Here is a 22,102-nt window from a genome sequence, read left to right as displayed (position 1 = left end):
GGCCAGTACTTCAGAAGCAACTTCCTCAAGAGGAGCCAATGAAGTAGATGGCTCTAGCGGACGTCCCTCAACCCCTATATTAGCGGCTGGTGGGCCATCTGACCATGGAGGGGCAGAGGTAGTAGGCCATGAAAACTTGACCTTTTTTTCGTGGTGGTTCAACCTGGGCAGCCCAATCAGGATCCATCCTAAGCGCTAACTTTTTAAGTCTCTGATTTCCAAACATAGACTAAGGGCGGCTAGGTGGCTTCTAAGCGTTTTAGAGACAAAGGATTGGCAAAACGGCGCAGGATGTATGGTCATGTTGCCAGCCTAAACAGAATATGCAACAGTAATGGGCGTCCTTATGCGGAATTTGACGTCCACATCAGCATTTACCAGTAAACCAAGCTCAAGTGATAATAAATTTTAAGAATTCCCCAGTGGGGTACTTAGGTTTAGACGTCTTGATAGTAGAGGAGCGATGCGATCGATCTGATGTTCGACTGCGACAGAAAAGTTCTGAGGTCTGTGCATGCAGACATCACATTTAAGGCACCTTGTTTATGGCCCTGCGTGTGACGTTCCACACACCAACAGCAACCAGGGTTAAGCTATTGTCTAGGACCCAACGTTCGGGTCACCTGAGATGGAGAATCCCCACAGTAAGAATACTGCAACATGGGAATAGAAAGACATCTGTCACTGTGTTATTAACTTTGAAGGTTGGCCATTTTTACAGCCTCCACCTACCAAATGAACTGCCTCCCTTTAAAATTTCTGGTACTCTCTAGATCCGACACACACAAAGAAAAATTGCAATTCAGTCTACATAATTCTGTCAGATATACAGGAATACACATGCATACTACAAAAGTGCAATATGTTAAGCAAGAAGGTGAAACGTACTTGTCTTGGAAAAATCTTTGCTAAAAGAAAAGTATGGAAAACAAGTCTCCACCATGCAGTTCAAAAAGTAATGCAGAACGACATTAACCTTTATAATCTCGGAAAAAAAATTAACTCTACAATCCAGGTCTTGGTGAAAATACAGTACCATCTAGTGATTCCTTGCAATAAAAAAATCTCCAAGCAAAAGAAATATTTTATACAGCATAAACATTGACAAATTTCAGAGATTGGTTTATCACATTTTTTTTCAGATCTGAAATACAAAAATTCAGAAGAAGTTTCCTTATTGTAGATGGTAACAGAAGACTTAAAATAATGACTCAAACTGTTGATACTCTACACACCAATTTGTACAGGGGTATGCCTTAATTCTAGAACAGTCACGCAGGAAATCTGAACCACCCTTCACTAATCTCTGCAGCTGGACTGATTGTGGTCTCACAAAACATCAAATAAAATAAAAACGGGACTCCAATAAAGGATGGGTACTAATACAAACTCGTACATAAATAAAAGAAAAAAGTGCGGACCAACACAGCTAGACAAAAAGAAATTTATTCAGAATAAAAGTAAGCACTTTCACGATAGTTCAAATCGCTTCATCAGACTCACTCTGTGAAATGCAAACTCAGTTTAAATAAACGCACACAAGTAAAATGAGTACAAACAGTTAAAATCAATTAACTCCAATTAGGACTACATTAACCCACACTTCTTAAAGAGACAATCTTCATAAATGCAGTATGCCTATTCAAAGTCAATCACAGAAATACAAGTGAATATAAAAAATACATAGAGGTTCATAGGTAGGTTCATAGGTATTGGCCCCTGGGCCTATACAAGCCTAGCCAAAAAGATACCCTGGCTTTCACTACCCAAGAAAATTATTTGCCTGTGCCCCTGTCGAGCAGAGCCACAGAGGTAATCCCTGGGGTGAATTTCCTATTTCCCATCCAATCATCAAGATTTTTCTTGAAGAGTGCTAATGAGGAGCTTTGTTTGACATAGATAGGTAGTTTGTTCCAGAGTATGGGAAATCTCTGGGACAAGAATCTATCCCTCCAGCATGTTCTGTTTATTGTGGTGACTAGGTTTAGGTCCCTAGAGCGTGTAGCTCAAAGGGATTGGGATTTCTTTAAGTGGAGCATGTCCAACAGCTCTGAGTTTGACATAGCTTTGTATGTTAGGCAGAGATCGTCTCTGAGTAGGCGATATGCCACGGAGTAAAGCTGGAGTTTTCTGAGACGGTCTGCGTAGGGCATCTGTTTGAGGCCAGTAATCTTCTTTGTGAGGTACTTCTGCAGCCTTTCCAGTTGTTGTAGATGTCTTGTGAGGTACATACCAAAAGGAGCATTGCATTCTATAATGGGTCTAATGAGTGACAAGTAGAGGGGAACAATGACCTCTTTTTTCCTGGATGAGAAACCTTTTGTGATGAGGTGTGCCATGTCGAATGATTTCCTGACAACTGTGGTGATGTGATTATTAAGGGAAAGACTAATGTCCACCTGTGTCTCAAGGTTTCTTATCACACTTTCGGTGTTAAGTAGACTACCACCTATGTGGTAGCTCATGGGTACAGAGTTTTTACCAATGCACTTTTTGGCATTGAGCTTGAGGTCATGGCTTTGACACCAGGCATCTGTCTCAGTGAGGCCCTTTTGTAGGATGTCCACATCATTGGGAGTTTCAATTATGGCTCCTAGTTTGCAGTCATCTGCAAACTTCGTTAGCCAAAGACCTTCTGTGTTAGCCTGTACTTCAGAAAAGTAGATACCAAACAGGAGAGGACCCAGGACTGAACCCTGTGGTACTCCACTTGTCACTGGTCTGAAGTCGGACATGGAGTCTGCTACTTTCACCGTGTGGGTTCTGTCAGTGAGCCAGTTGGCAACCCATCTTGTGTCATAGGGATTTATACCTAGTTTAGTGAGTTTATCTATAATTCCAGAGTGGTGGATGGTGTCAAAAGCCTTGGCGAGATCTAGATAGGCTGTGTGAACCACCTTACCCTCATCTACGGCTTTGGTGACTGCTTCAAATAAGTCTATCAGGTTTAGGAGAAATGTGGAGTGGGATAACCGTCTCTGTGCACCATTCAGTGGGCACAAAGCCTGAGGTGAGGCTATGACTGAACATGGTGCTTACGTGGGGTGCCAGTTCATTCTGTAGTTCATGTAGAACGCAACCTGGGATGTTGTCAGGTCCCATGGATGCTGTGCTCTTGGCTTTGGAGAGTGCTTTTTTTACCTGTGCAGCCTTGATTACAGGAACTTTGCATTCTTCCAGTATAGAGATGGGCCCTTTGGGGGGTAAAGTTAGCACTGAACCTATCTCCCAGGATTTTGGCAATATCAGTTGGTTCTGTATATTTAGTGCCATTGTGCTGTAACTCAGAGCAGATCTAAGTGCTGCCATTGAGATTTTTGACATAGCTATAGAATGCTTTGTGGTTGTCTTTGGAATCAGTGGTGATTTTGTTTTCCTAACTAGCTTTGGAGGATTTTATGAGGCATCTCAGCTTCTTAAGGAGGCTGACCAAGGAGTTCTTCCAGTCATGGGATTTTACTCTTTTTTTGCAGCAGTTTCTTTCTTCTGTTGTAGAGTTTGTTTATGGCAGGGGACCACCAGATTGGCTTCCTTTTTTTGGAGGATAACATCTTGGTTCTGTTAGGGGTAGCACAATCCCTGCACTCGTGTAAGTGCTTATAAAGTGCATCTGTGTAGGATTCAGCAGTTGTAGCTCTATTGTCCATCTGCATGGGTGTTGTGAAGTTTGTCACTTCTGTCTTAAGAAGCGTGAAGTTGGCTTTGCAGAAATGTTTTACGGTGGTTTCCCTAATGGGGGGTGGGGACGGAATATGGATGTCTAGGCCGATTAGCTTGTGGTCCGATCTGACCAACGAGGAACTGACCTCTGGTGTGGAACACCGGTAGCCCACGCTGGTAATGACCAGTTCTAGGATACTGCTGCCCCTGGTGAGGATGTGGATAAGTTGATTCAAGGCATTGTAATTTATGAATTCCAGAAAACGTTGAGCAAAACAGGTGGTACATGAGTACTTTTCCCAGTTAATGGTGGGGTAGTTGAAATTGCCCATTATTAGGGTGGTGGGTTGTACCCTAATATTTTCCAGTGTATCAAGAAATGAGGGGAGGGATCTTGGGGCATGGTGGGGGATCTGTAACAAATTACAATTTGGATTGCGGTCTTGCCCAGAGTTAGTTGCACTTGGATAATCTCGGATGCATTACGCTGAGCAACTAGCCTGGAGGTGTGGATATCCTTAATGAATATGGACACGCCTCCACCTTTAGTGTTTCGGTCCAGGTTAGGTGGCCGAAAGGTGTGGTATGAATTATAGCCTGGTAATGCAGGGGTGCTCTCTGGAGCCTTGAACCAGGTCTCTGTCACTGGACAGATGTCGATGTTCTCCATTTTAAGGAGTGCCTTGAGTGAATGCATTTTGAGGTTTAGACTTCTAGCACTGAGTAACATTACCCTCAGATTTTGCTTGCATGTACCTGTTAAAATGCTGAATTTGACATTTGAACCTTGCCTAAAAAAAGGCACTATAGGGGTGGCAAGAGCCTTAGCCAGTATCCGGAATCAAAAGGGCAACAGGTGCAGGCCATCTCTGGCAAAGCATAGTGGTCTGTTGATCATGTCATCCCAGGCAGACAGATACTGGATACCCTTAGAATGACACCAGAAGCTTAGCCAATTGATGAAGTCAATCATTTTGTCCTTGTACTGTGGTATCATTCTGGGTGATGGCAGGATGCTACTCAGGGCTAGGGTCATACCTGCCTGGGCTACAAGATCGGAGAGCTCCTCCATGTTTCTTTTCATGCAGTCCAGGGAGGTACATCTCAGGTCATTCACATCAACATGGACAATGACAGAGTCATATTTGTACTTGTTGTGGAGTGACCTGAGTGCATGCGTTATGTGGCGGATACTGGCACCCACCAGGCAGCTGACAGTAACTTTCTCCTTGTTTAGCCTGGTGAGTGGAACATCAGTGTGCCTGACTATAGAATCACCTATGACTATAGTGTTGGGTAAGCTGTTATGTCTTATGGGCTGTGGCTGAGTGGCACACTGAGTTTGTGGGCTATGTGTCATTTGGGTTGTGTTGGGGGGTGGAGGTTGCATGCTTTTCTGCTTTGGAGATCTCTGTTGCTTGAGCAGATTTTTATTGAGAGCCTCCGCGAATGTAGGCATGTGTTTTGTGTTGCTATGTGTGTATTTTGGTGGTGTACGTTTTGAGGGACTATGTGATGAGTGTGGTGTGGTGCAAGTGTTTACCCTCTCCTCTTGACTGTCTAGTCCAGTCTTGGGTAAAGAAAGATTTGCTTCCAGTCTGGCTACATAAGTGCATCTCTCTCACAGGATGTAGTGTTGGGTGGTAGGAGGAGAGGGTTGTCTGTGTACATGAAGCAATTGCTGCATTGCCCCAAGATAACCAGATTCATCAGGTAGACAGGAGAAAACACGGGGAGCTGATCCTTAGACATGCCTGGATAGGTGCTTATTTATTAAGTACTAAAAACTGTTTTCCTCTAGACAAGTGAGGAAAGTTGAGTGCTGTAGTAATTTGTAGCTTATTTAGTGCCTACAATGGGTTCTGAACAAGTGCTGAGCTCAAAGAAACAGATTTGAGTGCTAAAACTAAAAAACTGGCTAGTTCTAAGGGAAACTTTGAAGAGCAGACTTTCTGGCACCAAGAACAGTTTAACCCTAGCTAAGCGACGATGCATAAAGTGGATTTTTTTTTTTTTATATATAACAGTAGCAAATGAGCAAACTGATTTAAACAAATTAACCAATAAAAAGCTAAAAACTGAGCCCCATTCCAGCAGTCTTCGATCAGACAAGTTCTAACTGCACACTCCTGCCACTAGGGTGCAGGGGAACCTTCTCCAAAAAGAGATGATCTGGATTAGTGCTCAAGTTATACAAACAAAGCTAGATTCAGCAGGTCTGAATTTAGTCTATGCTACAGCAAACAAGGCATACCAATTTCAGAAAGAAACAGTTCAAATAAGCAGGCACAATAACCCTTTAACCAGAAACTCGCAGCTCAGAAGGCCAGAATTTACCCTCTCCTCTCACAAGAGTGCAGACCACACCTTCTTAATGTAGAATAACTGGCCCAAAACCCAAGTGCTTAAACCAGAATTAATACACTCTTAGATACTCCATATATACACAGTTATATATGGAACAATGCAAATTCTAAAATATAAAAACTTCATAAGTGCATTCTGACTGTTTAAAATCTATTAAAAATTATGTCCACTCTGAATTAATGTTTCAAGGCATGTGCTTTAAGGAAAGGTTTTAGTGAAAGAACCCCATTCAAACCAGGAGCTCTGTCTGCATTAAGGAGGAGAATCCACTTTTGTTCTGCTAATTCTGTCCGATTTTTAATGTCTCCTCCTTTTATCTCCTTCCACTATTACCTCTAGTATCAGAAACCTAATACTATGTTCTATACCATGATCCATAACATGTAGGGCCAGAGCACTGTTGTCCTTGCCATTCCAAATGTCTCTATAATGTTCTAAAATTCTCTCTCTCAGTTGCCTATTACTTTTACCTATATAAAAGGCATGATAGTTTAGGCAACAGCTAAAATAGACAATATTACTAGTCCTGCAGTTTGCATAGAAATCTGTTTCTATCTTAAACTTAATGCGGGGATGTATGTAATTGGCTCCTGTATGAATATATCTACATGCTCCACAGTTCCTACGTTTGTAAGTTCCAATCCTATATGATCTCAATCTCTCATTCAAATTAGATGAGTTATAGCAAATATGTCTTTTCATTTTTGAAAGAGATGTAGTATCTATAACATTTTTCAGTTCATCAATAGTATTCAAAATATTCCAGTTGTTTTTTATAATGTCACAAAACCTATTTATATCACTTGAATATGTTAGAGGGAACCTAAGGGTCCCTCCGACCTTCTCTACCATGCAATCTTCTCCAACTACTGCCTCGGCATAATAGAGTCTGCATTTCCCTTCTCTTTCTTTCCATGCATATGTAATGCAGCTGTCTACCTCTTTTTCATGATAACCTCTATCTAAAAATTCTTGTCTCAAAGATGCAATCGCTAGTTCCAGTTGTCCATCATCATTGTGCAATCGCATTACTCTGTACAGCTGTCCTTTAATTACATTTTTTGAAACATGTCTAGGATGCATGCTGCTTTTGTGTAATAGATTATTCCTACAAACTGATTTCCTATACATGCTAGTTCTTAAGTGAGTTAGCTCTGTTTTTCTAACCATGACATCTAGAAACTCTATCTCTTCTATGGAATATTTATATGTAAATCTTAAAAAATCTGTGGAATGATGTAAATGTTCTATGAACCTTTCTAGTGTCTCTATCATTCCATTCCACAGGAGAAAAATGTCATCCACAAAACATGTATACCATGCTATGTGTCCACAAAATTCATTAGCTTGCAGCAACGTGTCCCTCTCCCATTGTACTAACACAAGGTTGGCATAGCTATTGGCGCATGCTGTGCCCATGGCTACGCCAATATACACAAAGACATTATTTTCTAAGACAAGCTCTAATAGAGCACATAATAAATTAGTCTTCTCATTTGTAAAACAGTGATTAATATTCAAGAAGTTCCTGATGCTCTCAACCCCTCATGCATTGGGAATCACTGTAAAAAGGGACTCAATGTCCATGGTTACCAGACAGTAATCATTATTTAAATTAGAAGTGGTGACATATAACTTTTGTAAAAAAGATTTAGTATCTCTGAGGACTGTGTCACACCCTTCCAATAAAGGGTGCAAATTCTTTTCCACATAAATGGAAGGTGGTTCTGTCACCAAGGCCTTCCCAGATACTACTGGGCGCATGGGTGGACATTCAACATTTTTATGAACTTTGGGCAAACCATAAATCATGGAAACAAGAGGCTGCTTCACCTCAAAATACTGAAATAAATTCTCATTAATCATGCTTGTCATAAGCCTGTAAAAAACATAAAACAATACTTTTTCAATAATACTATATTACTCTTTAAGAAAAATATGGGTTTATGTCTCTGTATTAGTAGAGAGGTTCTGTTAAGCAGTGCTGGTAACAAGCAATTACCCAATAGTTTAATAAATAAAAAGGATGGCAACAGACTTGAAAATCAGAGAACTTGGCCTCTCACTGCAGAAGTTTTGTGCCTGGAAAGTACAATTCTTTAAGTAAACTTACAATAACACTACATGTTTTAATAGATCATTGATGCAATAGCCTAAGCTATTTGGGTCCTACCCTCACTGACTGTTTAGCTTTGCAAAGCTAATGGGCACCTTCCATGTACTCTAATTGTCCAGAACTTCAGAAGACTTCCATACAAAAAGATTGTTAGAGCTTCAAAATATTCAAGGCTTTACAGACCCAGAAAGGGAGGCAACAGCCTTTAAAGCAGCAATACTAGGAAACATACCGAAACATAAACCATACACGTAAAGGTAGATATATCCACATCCTAGTAATACCAAAAAAGAAAACTAAGACAGGGTCTACAGGAAGGGATGGGAAGCTACTACAACACTAATCTATTAGAACATCTACTGTAATGCTAAGTTTACTTATATCATTTTACTATGTTCACCATTAGATCACTGCTACAGTAGCCTAAGATATTTGGTTAGATTACCATAGCTTAATAAATAAGGGAGGAGGAAAGTAAACAAGAATCAAAGAGTCCCTGCAATATGGTCCTAGCACAGCCTATTCTGGGCATGGAAAAGGAATCCAGTCTGTAGTGCTTTGTAAAAGTATGTACCGAGGACCTAGTTGCAGCCTATGAAATACTTCTGGAGTCCACCCCTTTCCAGAAAGCCACCAATGAAGTCAAAGCCCTAGTGGAATGGGCCCTAACCCTGACTGGAAGTGGCTTATTATGGTTACAATAACAAAAAGCAACAGCATGAGATATCCATCTGGAAATAGTCTGCATTGACACTGGTTGTTCTTTCATCTTACCTTCACAGGAGACAAACAGCTGATCACCTTTCCCAAAGGCTTCAGTTTTGTCTCTGTAGTATCCAAGATGCCTGAGAACATCCAGAGAGTGAAGAATCTTTTTTCCCCTGTTCTTGCTTCAGGAAAAAAGACAAGGAGGCTAAAAGTTTAGTTTGTCTGAAGGAAAATTGTGAAAAATGAGGTATGGTTGACTCACATTAAGTGCTAGTAACTTAGATGCTCTCCTAGCAGAAGTCAGAGCAAAGAGTAAACAATCTTCCATGTTAAGAACCTCAAATCATCCTGATGAGCTGGTTTAAATGAAAACAAAAAATAAGCCGTTCAAGCCCAAAGCTAAGATCTCAATAGGGTGCCACCTGCCTTCCAAGTTGTAGGACATGCAACATCCCTTTCAAAAACTGCTTAGCTTGAGGATGGTTCAAAAGAGGGTATTCTATGGACAGACAAGCAGACATGAGTGACAAATGAACCTTGACAGAGGAACAACAATGGCCACAGGACTGTAACTTGCACTATGACAGTAATCAAGAACCAGAGGCAGTTGGGCCTTTCCACATACCTAAATATGATTTTCTAGTAGCAGTATTATTTTGCCTCCTTCAGCAGTTGTTGCATCTGCTCAGAAAATAAGGTCCCTAAAAGATATCAAATTCCATCATTGAGACAGTTAAATGAAGAGGTTTCCAGGATAGGGTGTTTCAAACAACTCCTGTCTTATGTTAGTAAACCCAATCTGTGGGGAAGCATGTGGTAATTGCACTTGATAAGATTGAAAAAAGGGGAAAACACTGTTGCTCAGGCCAAAAAGGAGTCACCACCTCAAGTTTTGGGGAGTTCTTCTAGATCTTCAGAAGAACCTTTGATATCAGTGGAAAGGGCAGAAAAGCATACACGACCACTCCTGTCCATGGCAGTGGGAAAGGATGTGTCTTTCCGGCCTGTTTGCAAGGAATCCTTTAGCAGAATTTCTTTAAAAACACTCACAAAGAGATCAATCCTCAAAGGAACACATGGTTCACTACTTTCTTAAAAATCAGACTGTTCAGACTGAAAAGAAACTCTTGAATCCAAACATCCCAATGCAATGCCTTATCATCTGACTGATAATACAAGTCAGAAAGAGAGTGCTCTTTCTTTTCCTAAGAAGTGGAATGCAACAAAATGGCAGAAATGAGTTCCTTAGCAAATACTCCCTGTCCGCAAAAATATAAAAAAAGGAGAAGGTAAGACTTTTTCACTGTGTTCTCTATTCCTGGGAAACTCCCTGGAAAACGACTGGCCATTAGCAGGCATACTCATCCCAGGTTCAGGATTCCTATCACAGCTAAGTGAAGAACCTTCACTTGCCCCTCCACCTGAAACCAACAAGGGTGATTCCCCCAGCCCACCAAATACTCCATCCCATTGTGGCTATATTAGCTACACCAGAGGGACCAGGGAAAAGGACTGAATAGTACAAGGAACAAACAGCATCTGCCAACCACAGCAGAGTAACCCACAGCATCTACGGCATAAGAGAAGCATACATACTCACACCCCTACATAGATAAAGTGTGAGTTTAAGAACTTAGTATCTATATTATAGCTATAATCTATCCTGTAACATGTTTAATACTGCTACTATGAATTGGAAGGTCACAGATCCATTATTTTCATATATAAAACTATTTTAAAAAGTAGCTTTCACCTAACTGCAAAAGTTATGTTCACATTTATTTTACTTCACAAATTCAGTATTTTAAATGTCAAAAGCAATAAAAAATAAAGAACAGTCTTGAACTAAATATTGTAGCATGTTCTTGTATCTGTAAATATGTATAGTTTTTTTTAGCATATCCTATCTGTAAATATTTTCCGTTCATTTCTTATGTAAACCTATTCACCTGGGCTGTGCCTGCATTTGGTCCACTGACATCAGTGCACTACTCCAGTAAACAAATATAAATAAAATAAAATAAAACAAAATATACCAGCCCTGATAGCACAGACAGACAAAGGCCTGACTACAGTTCAGGCAACCTAGGATTAATTAGTTATTCTGGCATCTGATGGAGCTTGTGAAAAAAAATGGGTGCTCCTATCCCAGGTGGAGAGAATCAAAATGAAATGAGGATAATTTCTGTTGCGTCCCGGTGGATGCTGGAAGTCAGAGACTGCTATGCTGGTTATGCAGAAAGGAAAGAAAAAGGTCTTGCATTCTTAAAGGAATGGGTTAGGCATACTGTGGGAAGAAATATCCAGGGAATTGTTATGGCTAGGCTTGCATAGGCCCTAGGGCCGATAGCCTAGTACCAACCTATGAACCTATGTCTTCAAGTCACACAAGTCATACCTCACTGCCTGTTTAGACTAACATAAACATATCAGCATGCTTGGGGTAGGGCTTAGAAAACAATCTCTGGCATGCTGGTCAATATACATGATGCTGTAATCTCTGGCTCTCTGCTCTGCCTTCCTGTGCTTACAAGTATGGAGTCTGCATTTGGTAATACTGGTGTGCTTCCCAGACCTCTTCCCTCTCCTCAGAGAGCACACAGAGGAGGATGCGAGCCACATGAAAGAAATAAGCAGCTGATGACCAAGCTGAAGGGCATCAGGGGAAAAAAATCAATTCATCAAGCACTTCTCTCATTGATATGATGTACAAGATATAATTTGGTTCAATATTACAAACCTGACAATTTTCTTCACAAAGGTCTGCTTAAAGACTAACAATTTCTGCTCACTTCTATCTTTTTCCAAACTAAATTGATTTGTACTACCACTATTCCTCTCTCTGAGGTGCTGTTTGAAATTTCTAGTAAATGCTACACAAACCATAGTTATGGCACTTTACAGAAACCCTTTGCTTGAGGAAAAAATTCTGCAGTATGTGAATACTCAAATAAAAATTCTGATTTAATATTTGGCTCAAATGTGACAGAATATTCTTGCATAATGCTTCTTTTAATTATACAGCTTAATGCAAAACCAGAAAAAAGTGTTAATTACTGTATATATTCTATGCTTCGCTTCATAGTGAAACATTTATTAGGGATTAAAGTAGTTCTCTTGTTTAGGTGATTTCTGCACAACACAGGCCCATAATCATAAGCAGTTAGACTGTCTCCATACTTCTATAGCATGGTATACTATTCACATGGGTTTTACTCATCTTTGTTGTGCAAATCCCATTTTTCCAGAGATGTACAACCTTGGTTGAACTGCACAAGTGGGACAGTAATCGTTCAGTATATGGAAGCCAGTTTATATCTACAGAATAAGTAATGCCATTGTAACACTTAGCTTTTCTAAATAAATAGCTTAATGACTTGTACTCTAAGCCAAAAATGTTGAAAATACTTACAAAATGCAAGACAAAAATACTGACGAAACAGAATTTTATGTACTTACGTTGTGAATAAAGCAGTATCTGAAATTCCAGCAGTGCACACGTAAACAACTGCACGACATTTTCTAGGCCTAATAACTCAATCACTTCTTTAATTGGAAAGTCAAAAAGTGGAAGCTCAGAGGTGCTTGGCCTTTGACAAACAACTGGTCCATACACTCCTGAGAACTTTAAAGATCTTCCAGCTGGTGGAAGGGGAACCTCATAAAGGATATTGTAAATGTAACTTTCCAAGGGCAGTGGAGGTGGCTGAGGTGAGGTTACAGCTTGATGGAGTTGTTCAAGAACTTTCTTACAGGCTTGCACAAAAGACATTGGAGTTATAAGACAAATGCACTTGGAGACGTACAATGTGTCCCTGCTAATATCATATGAATTAAACCGCTGTAATTTTGATATGGAAGCAGGGCAGTCTCCCAAGCTGGAGTTTTCTTCTTTACAGTTTGTAGAAGTAGTATGGAGAATGTCATACTGTTCAGCATTATGCATGTGATACAGCGTCTGCATTGCAGTACAGATCTGTTTGCTTGTAACCTCTTCATAAAATGTGTATGCAAATCCAAACGTCCGGGAACCATCTTCACGTGTGATGATAAAAGAATGGAACTGAGGATCCCTGGAGTCAGCTTGTGTTCTAAAGGAAAGCCCTTTTGGCATACAAAGCTTCAGAAAAAAGAAGGAAAGACAAAAAAGTATTAAAAGACTTCCAAAAAGATAAAACAAAAATGTGTTTTAATTTAAAAAAAATTGCATAGTCAACCCTGATGACACAAACCTCTACTCTTTATTAAGGGACTGCAAAGGATTTCAGCAAAAGATGCCTGCATGGCTTTAGTAACTTTCAAAATATGTGCACTGGGTTCCATGCTGATATGGTAATATGTAACATAACTAACTCTACTGATAGAGTGACAGAAAATTACAACAGCAAATGGAATTATACATACTTTACGTACATTGCCTTTACGGCACACTGGTCTGCAAGTAAATAATCAATCAAATTAATGGAAATGCATGTAGTTTCACACAGTATTTCAGAATACATACCACAGATTTAAATATTTTAATGTAAATCAATGAACACGTCATCAGTAGTTTCTAACTGCTTTTCAAAAGAACCATTGTACAAGACCCATGCCACGGCAGCATATCTTAGGTTTCTGCTCCCTCTCAGTCATGGTTCATACTTTTTTTTCTGGAAGCTGAAGCTTCCTCTGTGCAAATACTTATTTTCTACTGCTATTTTTCCATTGTCAGTTGTATGGGCCCTGTTATGAAAGTTTTTCTAATAAAATACAGCAACTAACAAAAATCTAACAGTTACAACACTGTAAGCACAGAACTATGTACATTTAAAAAAAAGAAAGGCCATATACAGACATTCATTCCAGTCCAATGTGGAAAATAGAAGGGTATATGAACAGCTTTAAAGTCTACCCCTTTAAGATACATTGTTAAAGTAAGTACCTCACACAACATATTTACTGTTTGTGAGGTAGGACTCCTGCAGCAGCATAACAACTGGACAGACTCCGAGCCATACTAGTTAACTAATCCAAGGATGTGGACATCTGAAGCTACCTTGCATCTAGGCAGCAGCTGGCTGTCACTGCAACACTACTGTCACTTTCTATCATTATATCTACACCTGCAGTCTCAGAGTACTTAACAACTTAACTTCTAGAATCTAGTCTGCCCAGATACTCCAGTTTTGTATTAGTACTTCAGTGCAACTCTCTTACATTGACTATACCACTTGTTACTTACTACTCCTGACATGCTTCATTGTTACAGTACTGCAACTACACTCATGACTGTTGCTTCAGGCCCAGCTTTCTGCTCATACTTCCAGTTAGTTCATTAAACCATGGCTCTGGTTCACTCTCTGGGAATTACTGGATTTGCCATCAGCACACTTAGGTGATGCACGAATTTCAGAGTGAAGTTCTTCCTGAACATTAGAACATTTTGGGAATGTGACTTGAAGACTACATGGACCACTTGCTGTCTGTGGCAATAATGGGACCAAACATCTCACTGCAGGCTTTTATACCTTGCTATATTAGCATTTCTTAATTAAGTCATATGGACTCCAGTTTTATACAGTCTGTGCCCTACAAATTTAATCTGCTCTTCAAATATGAATGGTATGCAGAGCCAGATCATGGTCAAATGGGACCCTTGGCACGGTAATGAATTGGGGCTCCCCACACACAAAGCACCCCCCAGCAGCAACCCCCCCCCACACACACACACACAGAGCAGCCCTCCAGCCTTTCCAGTATCCCATTAGTTAGTTAGTTCTCCCCAATTACCATAAACTCTGTTCAAACCTGTCAGAGTGCATATTATTTTCTTCTTTACTTCTACAAGGATTACAGATATTTGGATTTCATTTAAAACTTTTGTTTCAGATTTTATAGCGCAAACACTGACAGCCATTTTCTAAACAAAACAGTACAGTCTCACAATGAAAACAGACTTGGTATGAACAGTAAATTTATGTGCCCTTGAAACTCACATTCACTGAAATGACACTGAAACCCATATTCAAAGAAAATGCATCTTGGCCAATGGTGGATTAAGTTTAACTCTGGGATGTTTTCAAACCATAGGCTCCTTGCACAAATTTTTAGGACCATGCATACATGCATGTGCTCTTTGATTTACCTTCCCGATTGTATTAAATTATATTCCTTGTATAATACAGCACCACTTGTTAGAGTGTGTTTTAAATTTGCATTTTTTCACATTTTTCTATTAAGCAATTAAATAAAATGTATGACACAATAATGGCAAAAATGCCCATTTCAGAACAATTCAACCATAAAAAGCCACTGAAATTCCTGTCATTACAATCCAACAATATCAGTCAATATGCACAATCTCTGCAGAAGTAAACGTCATCTGAAAAATTCCACAATACAGAGATCTGTAACTAATGAAGAGGTTGATGCTGGTTAACAACTTTATATTTCACTGTTTCATCTACAAATTCAGTGCCTGCTGCCCTTGAAAAACAAACTTCCTATACTACATTAAAAAAAATGATAAGCTGCTAATATAGCAACAGGAAATGGATGGCAAACCGACAGCAGGTTCACAGTTACTACACATCTCATCCAAAGGAGGACAGACTTAGGACTGCAGCAACACCCCCACTTAAAAGTACAAGACAGTACCAGCAATCCACCAACATGGTGTGGGAGTAGAACCCACAGAATTCTGTATCAAGAGCAAATATGCTACCTACTGTGCTACTAATACTGCTTTAAAAATTTCTAGCACAAACAATGATATCCATTTGATAAACAGTAGTACATTCAAAACAGATGTAGCATGAAAAGAAGTTACGTACTTACCATAATGTTCTATCTGTGTTGTCCATTTTCATTCTTCCTCGACTGATGGGTTCAGATCTGATCCTTGGATCTAACTCAGCCGTTACTAAAGCTCATGGCAATCAAAAAACTCTTAAGCTTCTACCTTACCCATAATGCACCAACCCCAAGTTACCTCAGATCATGTTTGCTGATTTTTTACCAAAAAGGAAATATCTAAAATGCATAAATATAGGAGATATAAAACTGCATGTACTCAATACAGAAAGAAACTATATCTGGAGCTCAATATAACAGCAATGATGTCCCTGTAAGAGCTCATTCTTCCAGAAAATTGTAATTAGAAAGGATGGGGGTTGGTGGGCGGGAAGTTGAGAAAGAATGAAATGGACAACACAGATGCAACATTATGGTAAGTACATAACTTCTTTGGCTGATGTTGTCAATTTTCATTCTATCCTCAACTTATGGGACAGATTCCCCAGCTACCTACAATCCTGGGTGGACTCTAAGGAAGGATATTCCTGACACAGCGGAACCAACTGATGCTCTACCCCTGGAGACCAGATCCAGTTTGCAATGAGTAATAAAAGTATAGGGAGTAGCCCAAGTTGGTGTTGCACATATGTCATCCATGGACACTCTAGAAAAAAATAACTGAAGTTGCCATGGACCTAGATGAATGACCTCGTATTGGTTGTGATAAGGTAATACCCAATTTGTTATAAACAAATGAAATGCACTCAGTTATCTGTCTTGCTAAAGTTACCTTTGCGACTAGTTTGCCCAATTTCAATTCTGCAAAGGAAACAAACAATTGGTTCGTTTTTCTGATGGTTTTTGTTCTATGTAGGTAAAAAAAGAAGTTATGTACTCACCATAACGTTCCATCTGAGTAGGTAAACTTCATTTGTCAGCAACCTGTGGGTATCGGATCCATATCGGATCCGAGCCGGCAGCTTCAAACAGCTAAGATCCGAGCTCCAAGCTCCTCCCCCTTGCCCATAATCCCCTGCTATCCCTTCCTGACCTCAGATCGAATTTGCTTAGTAACACAGAGCATTACAACACAAAGGATCACCTGCACATCCTAACCCAGAGTTATCCGGAAACAAAGGGCAAGGAATCCTTTTAGTACGCACTATAGATTAGGGGGATAGAGGGGGGGTCGGTTGCTGACAAATGAAGTTTACCTACTCAGATGGAACGTTATGGTGAGTACATAACTTCTTTATCTGAAGTAGTTAACTTCATTTGTCCATCAACCTGTGGGACAGAGTCCCCAGCTACCCAATCCTTGGGAGGTCCTCATGGAAGGATATTCCGGAGCACTGCAGAGCCGAAGGATGCTCTCCCTCTGGAAATTATATCCAACTTGTAATGGTTAATGAACATATGAGATGATGCCCAAGTGGCTGCTGAACAAATGTCATCCAATGACACTCTGGACCAAAAGGCAGCAGAGGTAGAAATCGATCGAGAAGCGTGGGCGTGGACTCCTTCGGGTTCAGGTCGGCCAGAACTCTTATATGCAAGAAGTATACTTTGGGAGATCCATCTGGACAATGTAACTTTTGATACTGGTTTTCCCAAAGAGGGTTTAGCAAAGGATACAAAGAGTTGCTCAGATTTCCTGTGGTCAGCGGTCCTGTGCAATTAGAACCTCAATTGCCTGTGTATGCCCAGAGAATGTAACTTGTATTCACCCTTGTTCTGATAATTTGGAAAGAATACTGGTAAATTAATAGATTGATTGATATTGGGCTCCGAAGCAACTTTGGGCAAAAAGGAGGGATTGGTCCTGAGAGAAACTCTATCTTTATGGAAAACCAAGTATGGTGGTTTGGCGCAAAGGGCTTGAAGCTCCGAAACCCTTCTGGCCGAAGAGATGGCAATAAGAAAAGCAGTCTTCCAAGATAAGTATTTTAGATCCACCGAAGCTGCAGGCTCAAAGGAAGGAGCTGTCAGAGACTGGAGAACAAGAGTTAAATCCCATGGAGGAACTGCATCTTTAACAGGAGGCCTCAAGAGGAAAGTGCCTTTTAAGAAGGTCTTGCATAATTTGGAAGAGGCCAAGGGACCGAGATCACTTCCCACATGATAGTGGAAGATTGCGGCTAACTGGACTTTGACCGTAGAGAAGCTAGCACCCTGGTCGAATAAGATTGACAAAAATTCTAGCACTGCTGGTAACGGAGCTGTAAAGGGGTCTAAGTTTCTGTGCTCAGCCCAAATTGAAAAGCGTTTCTATTATAAACCTTTCTCGTAGAAGGCTTGTCAGCGGCTACTAGAATAGCCTTAACAGAGGATGAGATACCAGGAGTCCTAGCTATTACTGGAACTGGATCAACCAAGCTGTAAGCTTGAGGTTGTCCAGGTTCGGGGTTGTTAATCCTAGTGGGTGAGAGATCAGATCCGGAGTGGAATCTAGAATCCATGGGGGATTCACTACATGAGACCATAGACATGGGAACCACACTTGACAAGGCCAGAATGGGGCTATGAGGATCACTCTGCTCCCCAACCGACGGGCTTTCTGCAAGAATTTTAGCATTAGGGGAAGAGGTGGATAAGCATAAAGTAGATCGGGTGGCCAAACATGTACCGGAGTGTCTCTGGGGGCTTCCCCTGGTGGGGGAATTAGGGTGAAGTAGTCGCTGCACTTTGCGTTCGAAGGAGACGCGAAGAGATCGCAGAAAGGTTGACACCACTTGAGGAAGATATGCTTCGCTACTCTCGGGTTCAGAGACCACTCGTACGGTGAAAGGATGGTTCGACTCAGCCTGTCTGCCAAGATGTTCGACCGGCCCGGAATGTGCGTCGCTATGAGAAAGCGGTTGGTGGAGATCGCCCATTCTCAAACTCTCATGGCCTCTCGACAAAGTGGGTAGGATCTGGTTCCCCCTTGCTTGTTGATATACCAGACTACTAACATGTTGTCTGTCTGAACTGCAATTGTCCCCAAGGGAAGAAGGGCTTGGAGTGCTTGCAATGCCAAAAGCACCACTCTCATCTCTAGGACATTGATATGCAACAAGGTCTCTGAGTGGGTCCACGTGCCTTGGACGGTTCTGCCCATACAGTGCTCCCCCCCCACCCGAGACGAGAAGCATCAGTGGTCACTGTGGTTAGAGGAGGGGACATAGAGAAGGGGCGCCCTTTCTGGAGGTCCGGGGACTGCAGCCACCAGAATAGGGCTTTCCTGCAAACCCTGCTGAGGGGGATGGGTGAACTCAGTGGATGTTGCAGGATGGACCATTGAACCTGCAAGGTCCATTGTAGTACCCTCATGTTCAAGCACGCTAAGGGTAGCAGGTTGTTTGTTGCCACCATGGAACCTAGAGCCCTCAGGACCAATTCCGCTGGAGGAGTCGGGGAGTGTAGAAGGGCCAGCACATGGAGCTTTAGTGTTCGAAGCCAGTCCGGAGTTAAGAAGACTTGCAGAAGGTTTGTGTTTAATCTGGCCCCAATGAAGTCCAAGATATGGGTTGGTTGAAGATAAGATTTTATGATATCGATTGTGATTCCCAGTCGGGAGGCCAAGTGGAGGAAGTAATCTCTGGCTGAACATAGTAGATGCCTGGTGGGGGCAGTCAGGAGCCAGTCGTCCAGTTACGGAAAGACCTGTATTCCCTGGAGTCTCAGGTGGGCCGTTACAACTGCCAAGACTTTGGTGAACACCCTGGGGGCTGTGGTGAGACCAAAGGGAAGGACCCTGAACTGGTAGTGGCTGGCTCCTAGCCAGAAGAGGAGAAACCTTCTTGATCGCCTGACATCAAAATGTGGTAGTACACATCCTTGAGGTCTATAGAGCACATCCAGTCGTTCTCCTGCAGGAGTGGGAGAGTGGATTGAATGGTGACCATCCAGAACTTTTATTTGGCCAATGACAGGTTTAGAAAGGATAGGTCGAGGATTTGTCTTAAGTCCCCCATCTTTTTTGGCACCAAGAAGAACCTGGAGTAGAAGCCTGATCTGGATTGGTCTGGGGGGACATGCTGGATTGCTCTTTTTCTAGCAGCTGGAGTATTTCTGTGGCTGCTGCCTCCCTTTGATTTTGTGGAACATCGGGGAGGCTCCGGGGTTTTGGAGGGAGATTGAGAAAGGGGATCTTGTAACCTCTGGATATGATTTGAAACACCCAGCAATCTGTTGTAATGGACTCCCAAACTGCTAGGTGCCTCGAGAAACGCCCCCCAACTGCCTCCAGAGTGGAGCAGTCGGGTAACCCTTCAGGGTTGCTGCGCAGGCCGATCAGAAAAGGGTTCTTTTGACCCGAAATTCTTCAGCCCCCCTCTGCCTCTGGGCCGGCGTCCACCCTGTCCTCCTCTGCCTCTGAAGGATGAGGGGTCCGGAGCGAAACGGGACTGTTGAGACTTCTGGAATCACATCTTCTTCTGTCTCTTTTGGTTCCTAGAGAAGGACCTCTGGGGAGCAGATAAGCGGACTCCGACGGCAGACAACGTCTTCCCGTCTTTCTCGTTCTGGACCAGTGTGTCACGTACGGTCCTGCCAAATAGCGAAGAACTGTCAAACGCGGCATTAGCGAAAGACACCTTGAAGGGTTCCGCAAAATTGCAATGGCGGAGCCAAGCATGCCGTCATAAGACAATGCCCGCTCTGCTAGCTCTAGCGGCTCCTTCCGTAGCATGGGAGAGGAGCCACATACAGGTGTTCGCAATGGATTTGAGAGTGGCCATTCGGGTTGAGAATACTTTCTTATCCTCGGCCGACATGGACTCTGGGGGCGACCCGGCATATTCTTTGATGAGATCCCGCTGGAGTCGTATCATGTGTGCCATATAATTCAGCGACCTTACAGAGAAGGTGGCTGAAGCGAACATCCGCTTCCCCAGGCAGTCCATCGTCCGAGACTCCTTGTCTGGAGGATGGATCAAGGAACTCTCCTGGGCTAGTTCCTTTCTGGTGGCGGCCGCCACCAACATGGCATCTACAGAAGTACCCTTGCTCCATCACGTCCTATCAGAAGGGGGGCTGAGAATTTTATCTGGTCTCTTTGGAATGGGCTCCACAGTGTCCGGCTCCTTCCATGCCCTGGTAGTAATCAGGTCTACCAGGGGATCGGTGGGAGGGGACACCCAAGAGGTAGATGGGCCTGCGTCAAACACCTCCAGAAACACAGACTCATCACAGGAAGGTTTTTGGGCTGACCACCCCCCTCTAATTCGAAGCATTTCCATGATGTCTCCGAAGGAGACGTCTTCGGGAGGTGACCTTGGGGAACCTTCCCCTTCCTCTAAGTCTGTGTCTTCTGTCAAGGACTCAGGTGAGTCCAAGTGCCTCCTCTTGCACTTAAGTTTGTGAGGAACCTCCTCGGGGGGGGCTGTCCGAAGAGGCTTCACCAACCACATCCTGTTCCTCCAAGGGAACTATCTGGGATGTAGGCGCAGGCTGTCCCTAGGGCCAGGTGATGGAAGGTAGGCCCGTCTGAGAGGGAGTGCAGGGTGGAACCATAGCAGGAGCTTGGGGCCTCGAATCCCTCGACAATACCCTCTCCACGACATCGAACACCGAAGGAGAACTGCTCTCTCTGGGATCCGAGAGCAGTCCCCTTGGATCCGATGTGTGGATCGGAGCCAGTGCCGAAGCAATCGGTTCCGAAGGGCCAGTATGCTCCAACTGAGATGGAGCCGAAGACACACTGACACCTCCGGATCTGAAGCTCAGCTCTCGGCTCTGAGAGCTCGGATCCGAAAATGGACCCAACAAACTCGAGGGTGCTGTCGGCGCCGAAGTACGAGGTACTATTGGCGCCGACACTCCCCCGGCTCCCATGCTACCCGGCTCCGAAGGCTCCGAACCCCGGAAGTGGGTCGGAGAAGGTGCAATCGGGGCGAAAAAGGGGGTCGAGCCCCCCCCCCCCCGAGGGGGGAGGCAGGAGCACTCCCATCTGCAGCTGGGCCTGGAGGAACCTACGTATCATCCGGTCCATGTCTGCATCGGACAAGCTTTGAGTTGACCTAGAGGAGGCCACCGAGGCCGGCCGGGAGTGCCGCCTCGATGACCTCGAAGGCGGCTGGGTCTCCTCCTCCTCCAGCTCCGGGGAAAAACGGGGTGAATGGAGCCGGGAAGGAGAAGACCCAGAGGCCCTGGGAGAAGTTGCTTGCTTGGCTGGCGGAGCCGAGGAGGAAGACTCGGCCCGCCACTTGTGGTGCTTCTCTTTTCTCCTCTCCCTCCTAGCTTCCCTCTCCTCCTGGCCTGAGGTGAAAGGGTGAGTCCCGGCCAGGGGAGCAGGGATGGAAGGTGGCACTGCTGCGGCCGCGGCAGGTGCCACGGAGGGAGAGGAGGACGAAGTCGAGTCCGGGGGCAACAGTCCCACCAGAATCAACTTTGACCTCCTGTCCCTCAAAGTCCTGGGGTTGAAGGCTGCACAAATGGTGCAGCCTGAGGAGAGGTGGTCAACCCCAAGGCAGATAACACACCAAGTGTGGC

The 22,102-nt window shown here is 43.0% G+C and overlaps 1 protein-coding gene across 2 annotated transcripts in view; it reads right to left on the bottom strand.

The window, feature by feature from the left end:
- DENND5A (DENN domain containing 5A) overlaps positions 1–22,102 on the bottom strand; it is a 1,739,423-nt gene that overhangs the window by 1,137,428 nt on the left and 579,893 nt on the right. For both annotated transcript variants that reach the window (XM_044059112.1, XM_044059111.1), the window contains exon 4: positions 12,311–12,971. In XM_044059112.1, the coding sequence (XP_043915047.1) occupies positions 12,311–12,971 (661 nt within the window). The remainder of the gene's footprint in view (positions 1–12,310; positions 12,972–22,102) is intronic.

The sequence above is a fragment of the Protopterus annectens genome, chromosome 17.part0 (assembly GCF_019279795.1).
Source record: "Protopterus annectens isolate FY-2018-M chromosome 17.part0, PAN1.0, whole genome shotgun sequence".
NCBI lineage: Eukaryota > Metazoa > Chordata > Ceratodontiformes > Protopteridae > Protopterus > Protopterus annectens.
Note: the sequence above shows the minus strand (reverse complement) of the source record. Positions and strands in the feature narration are given on the sequence as shown.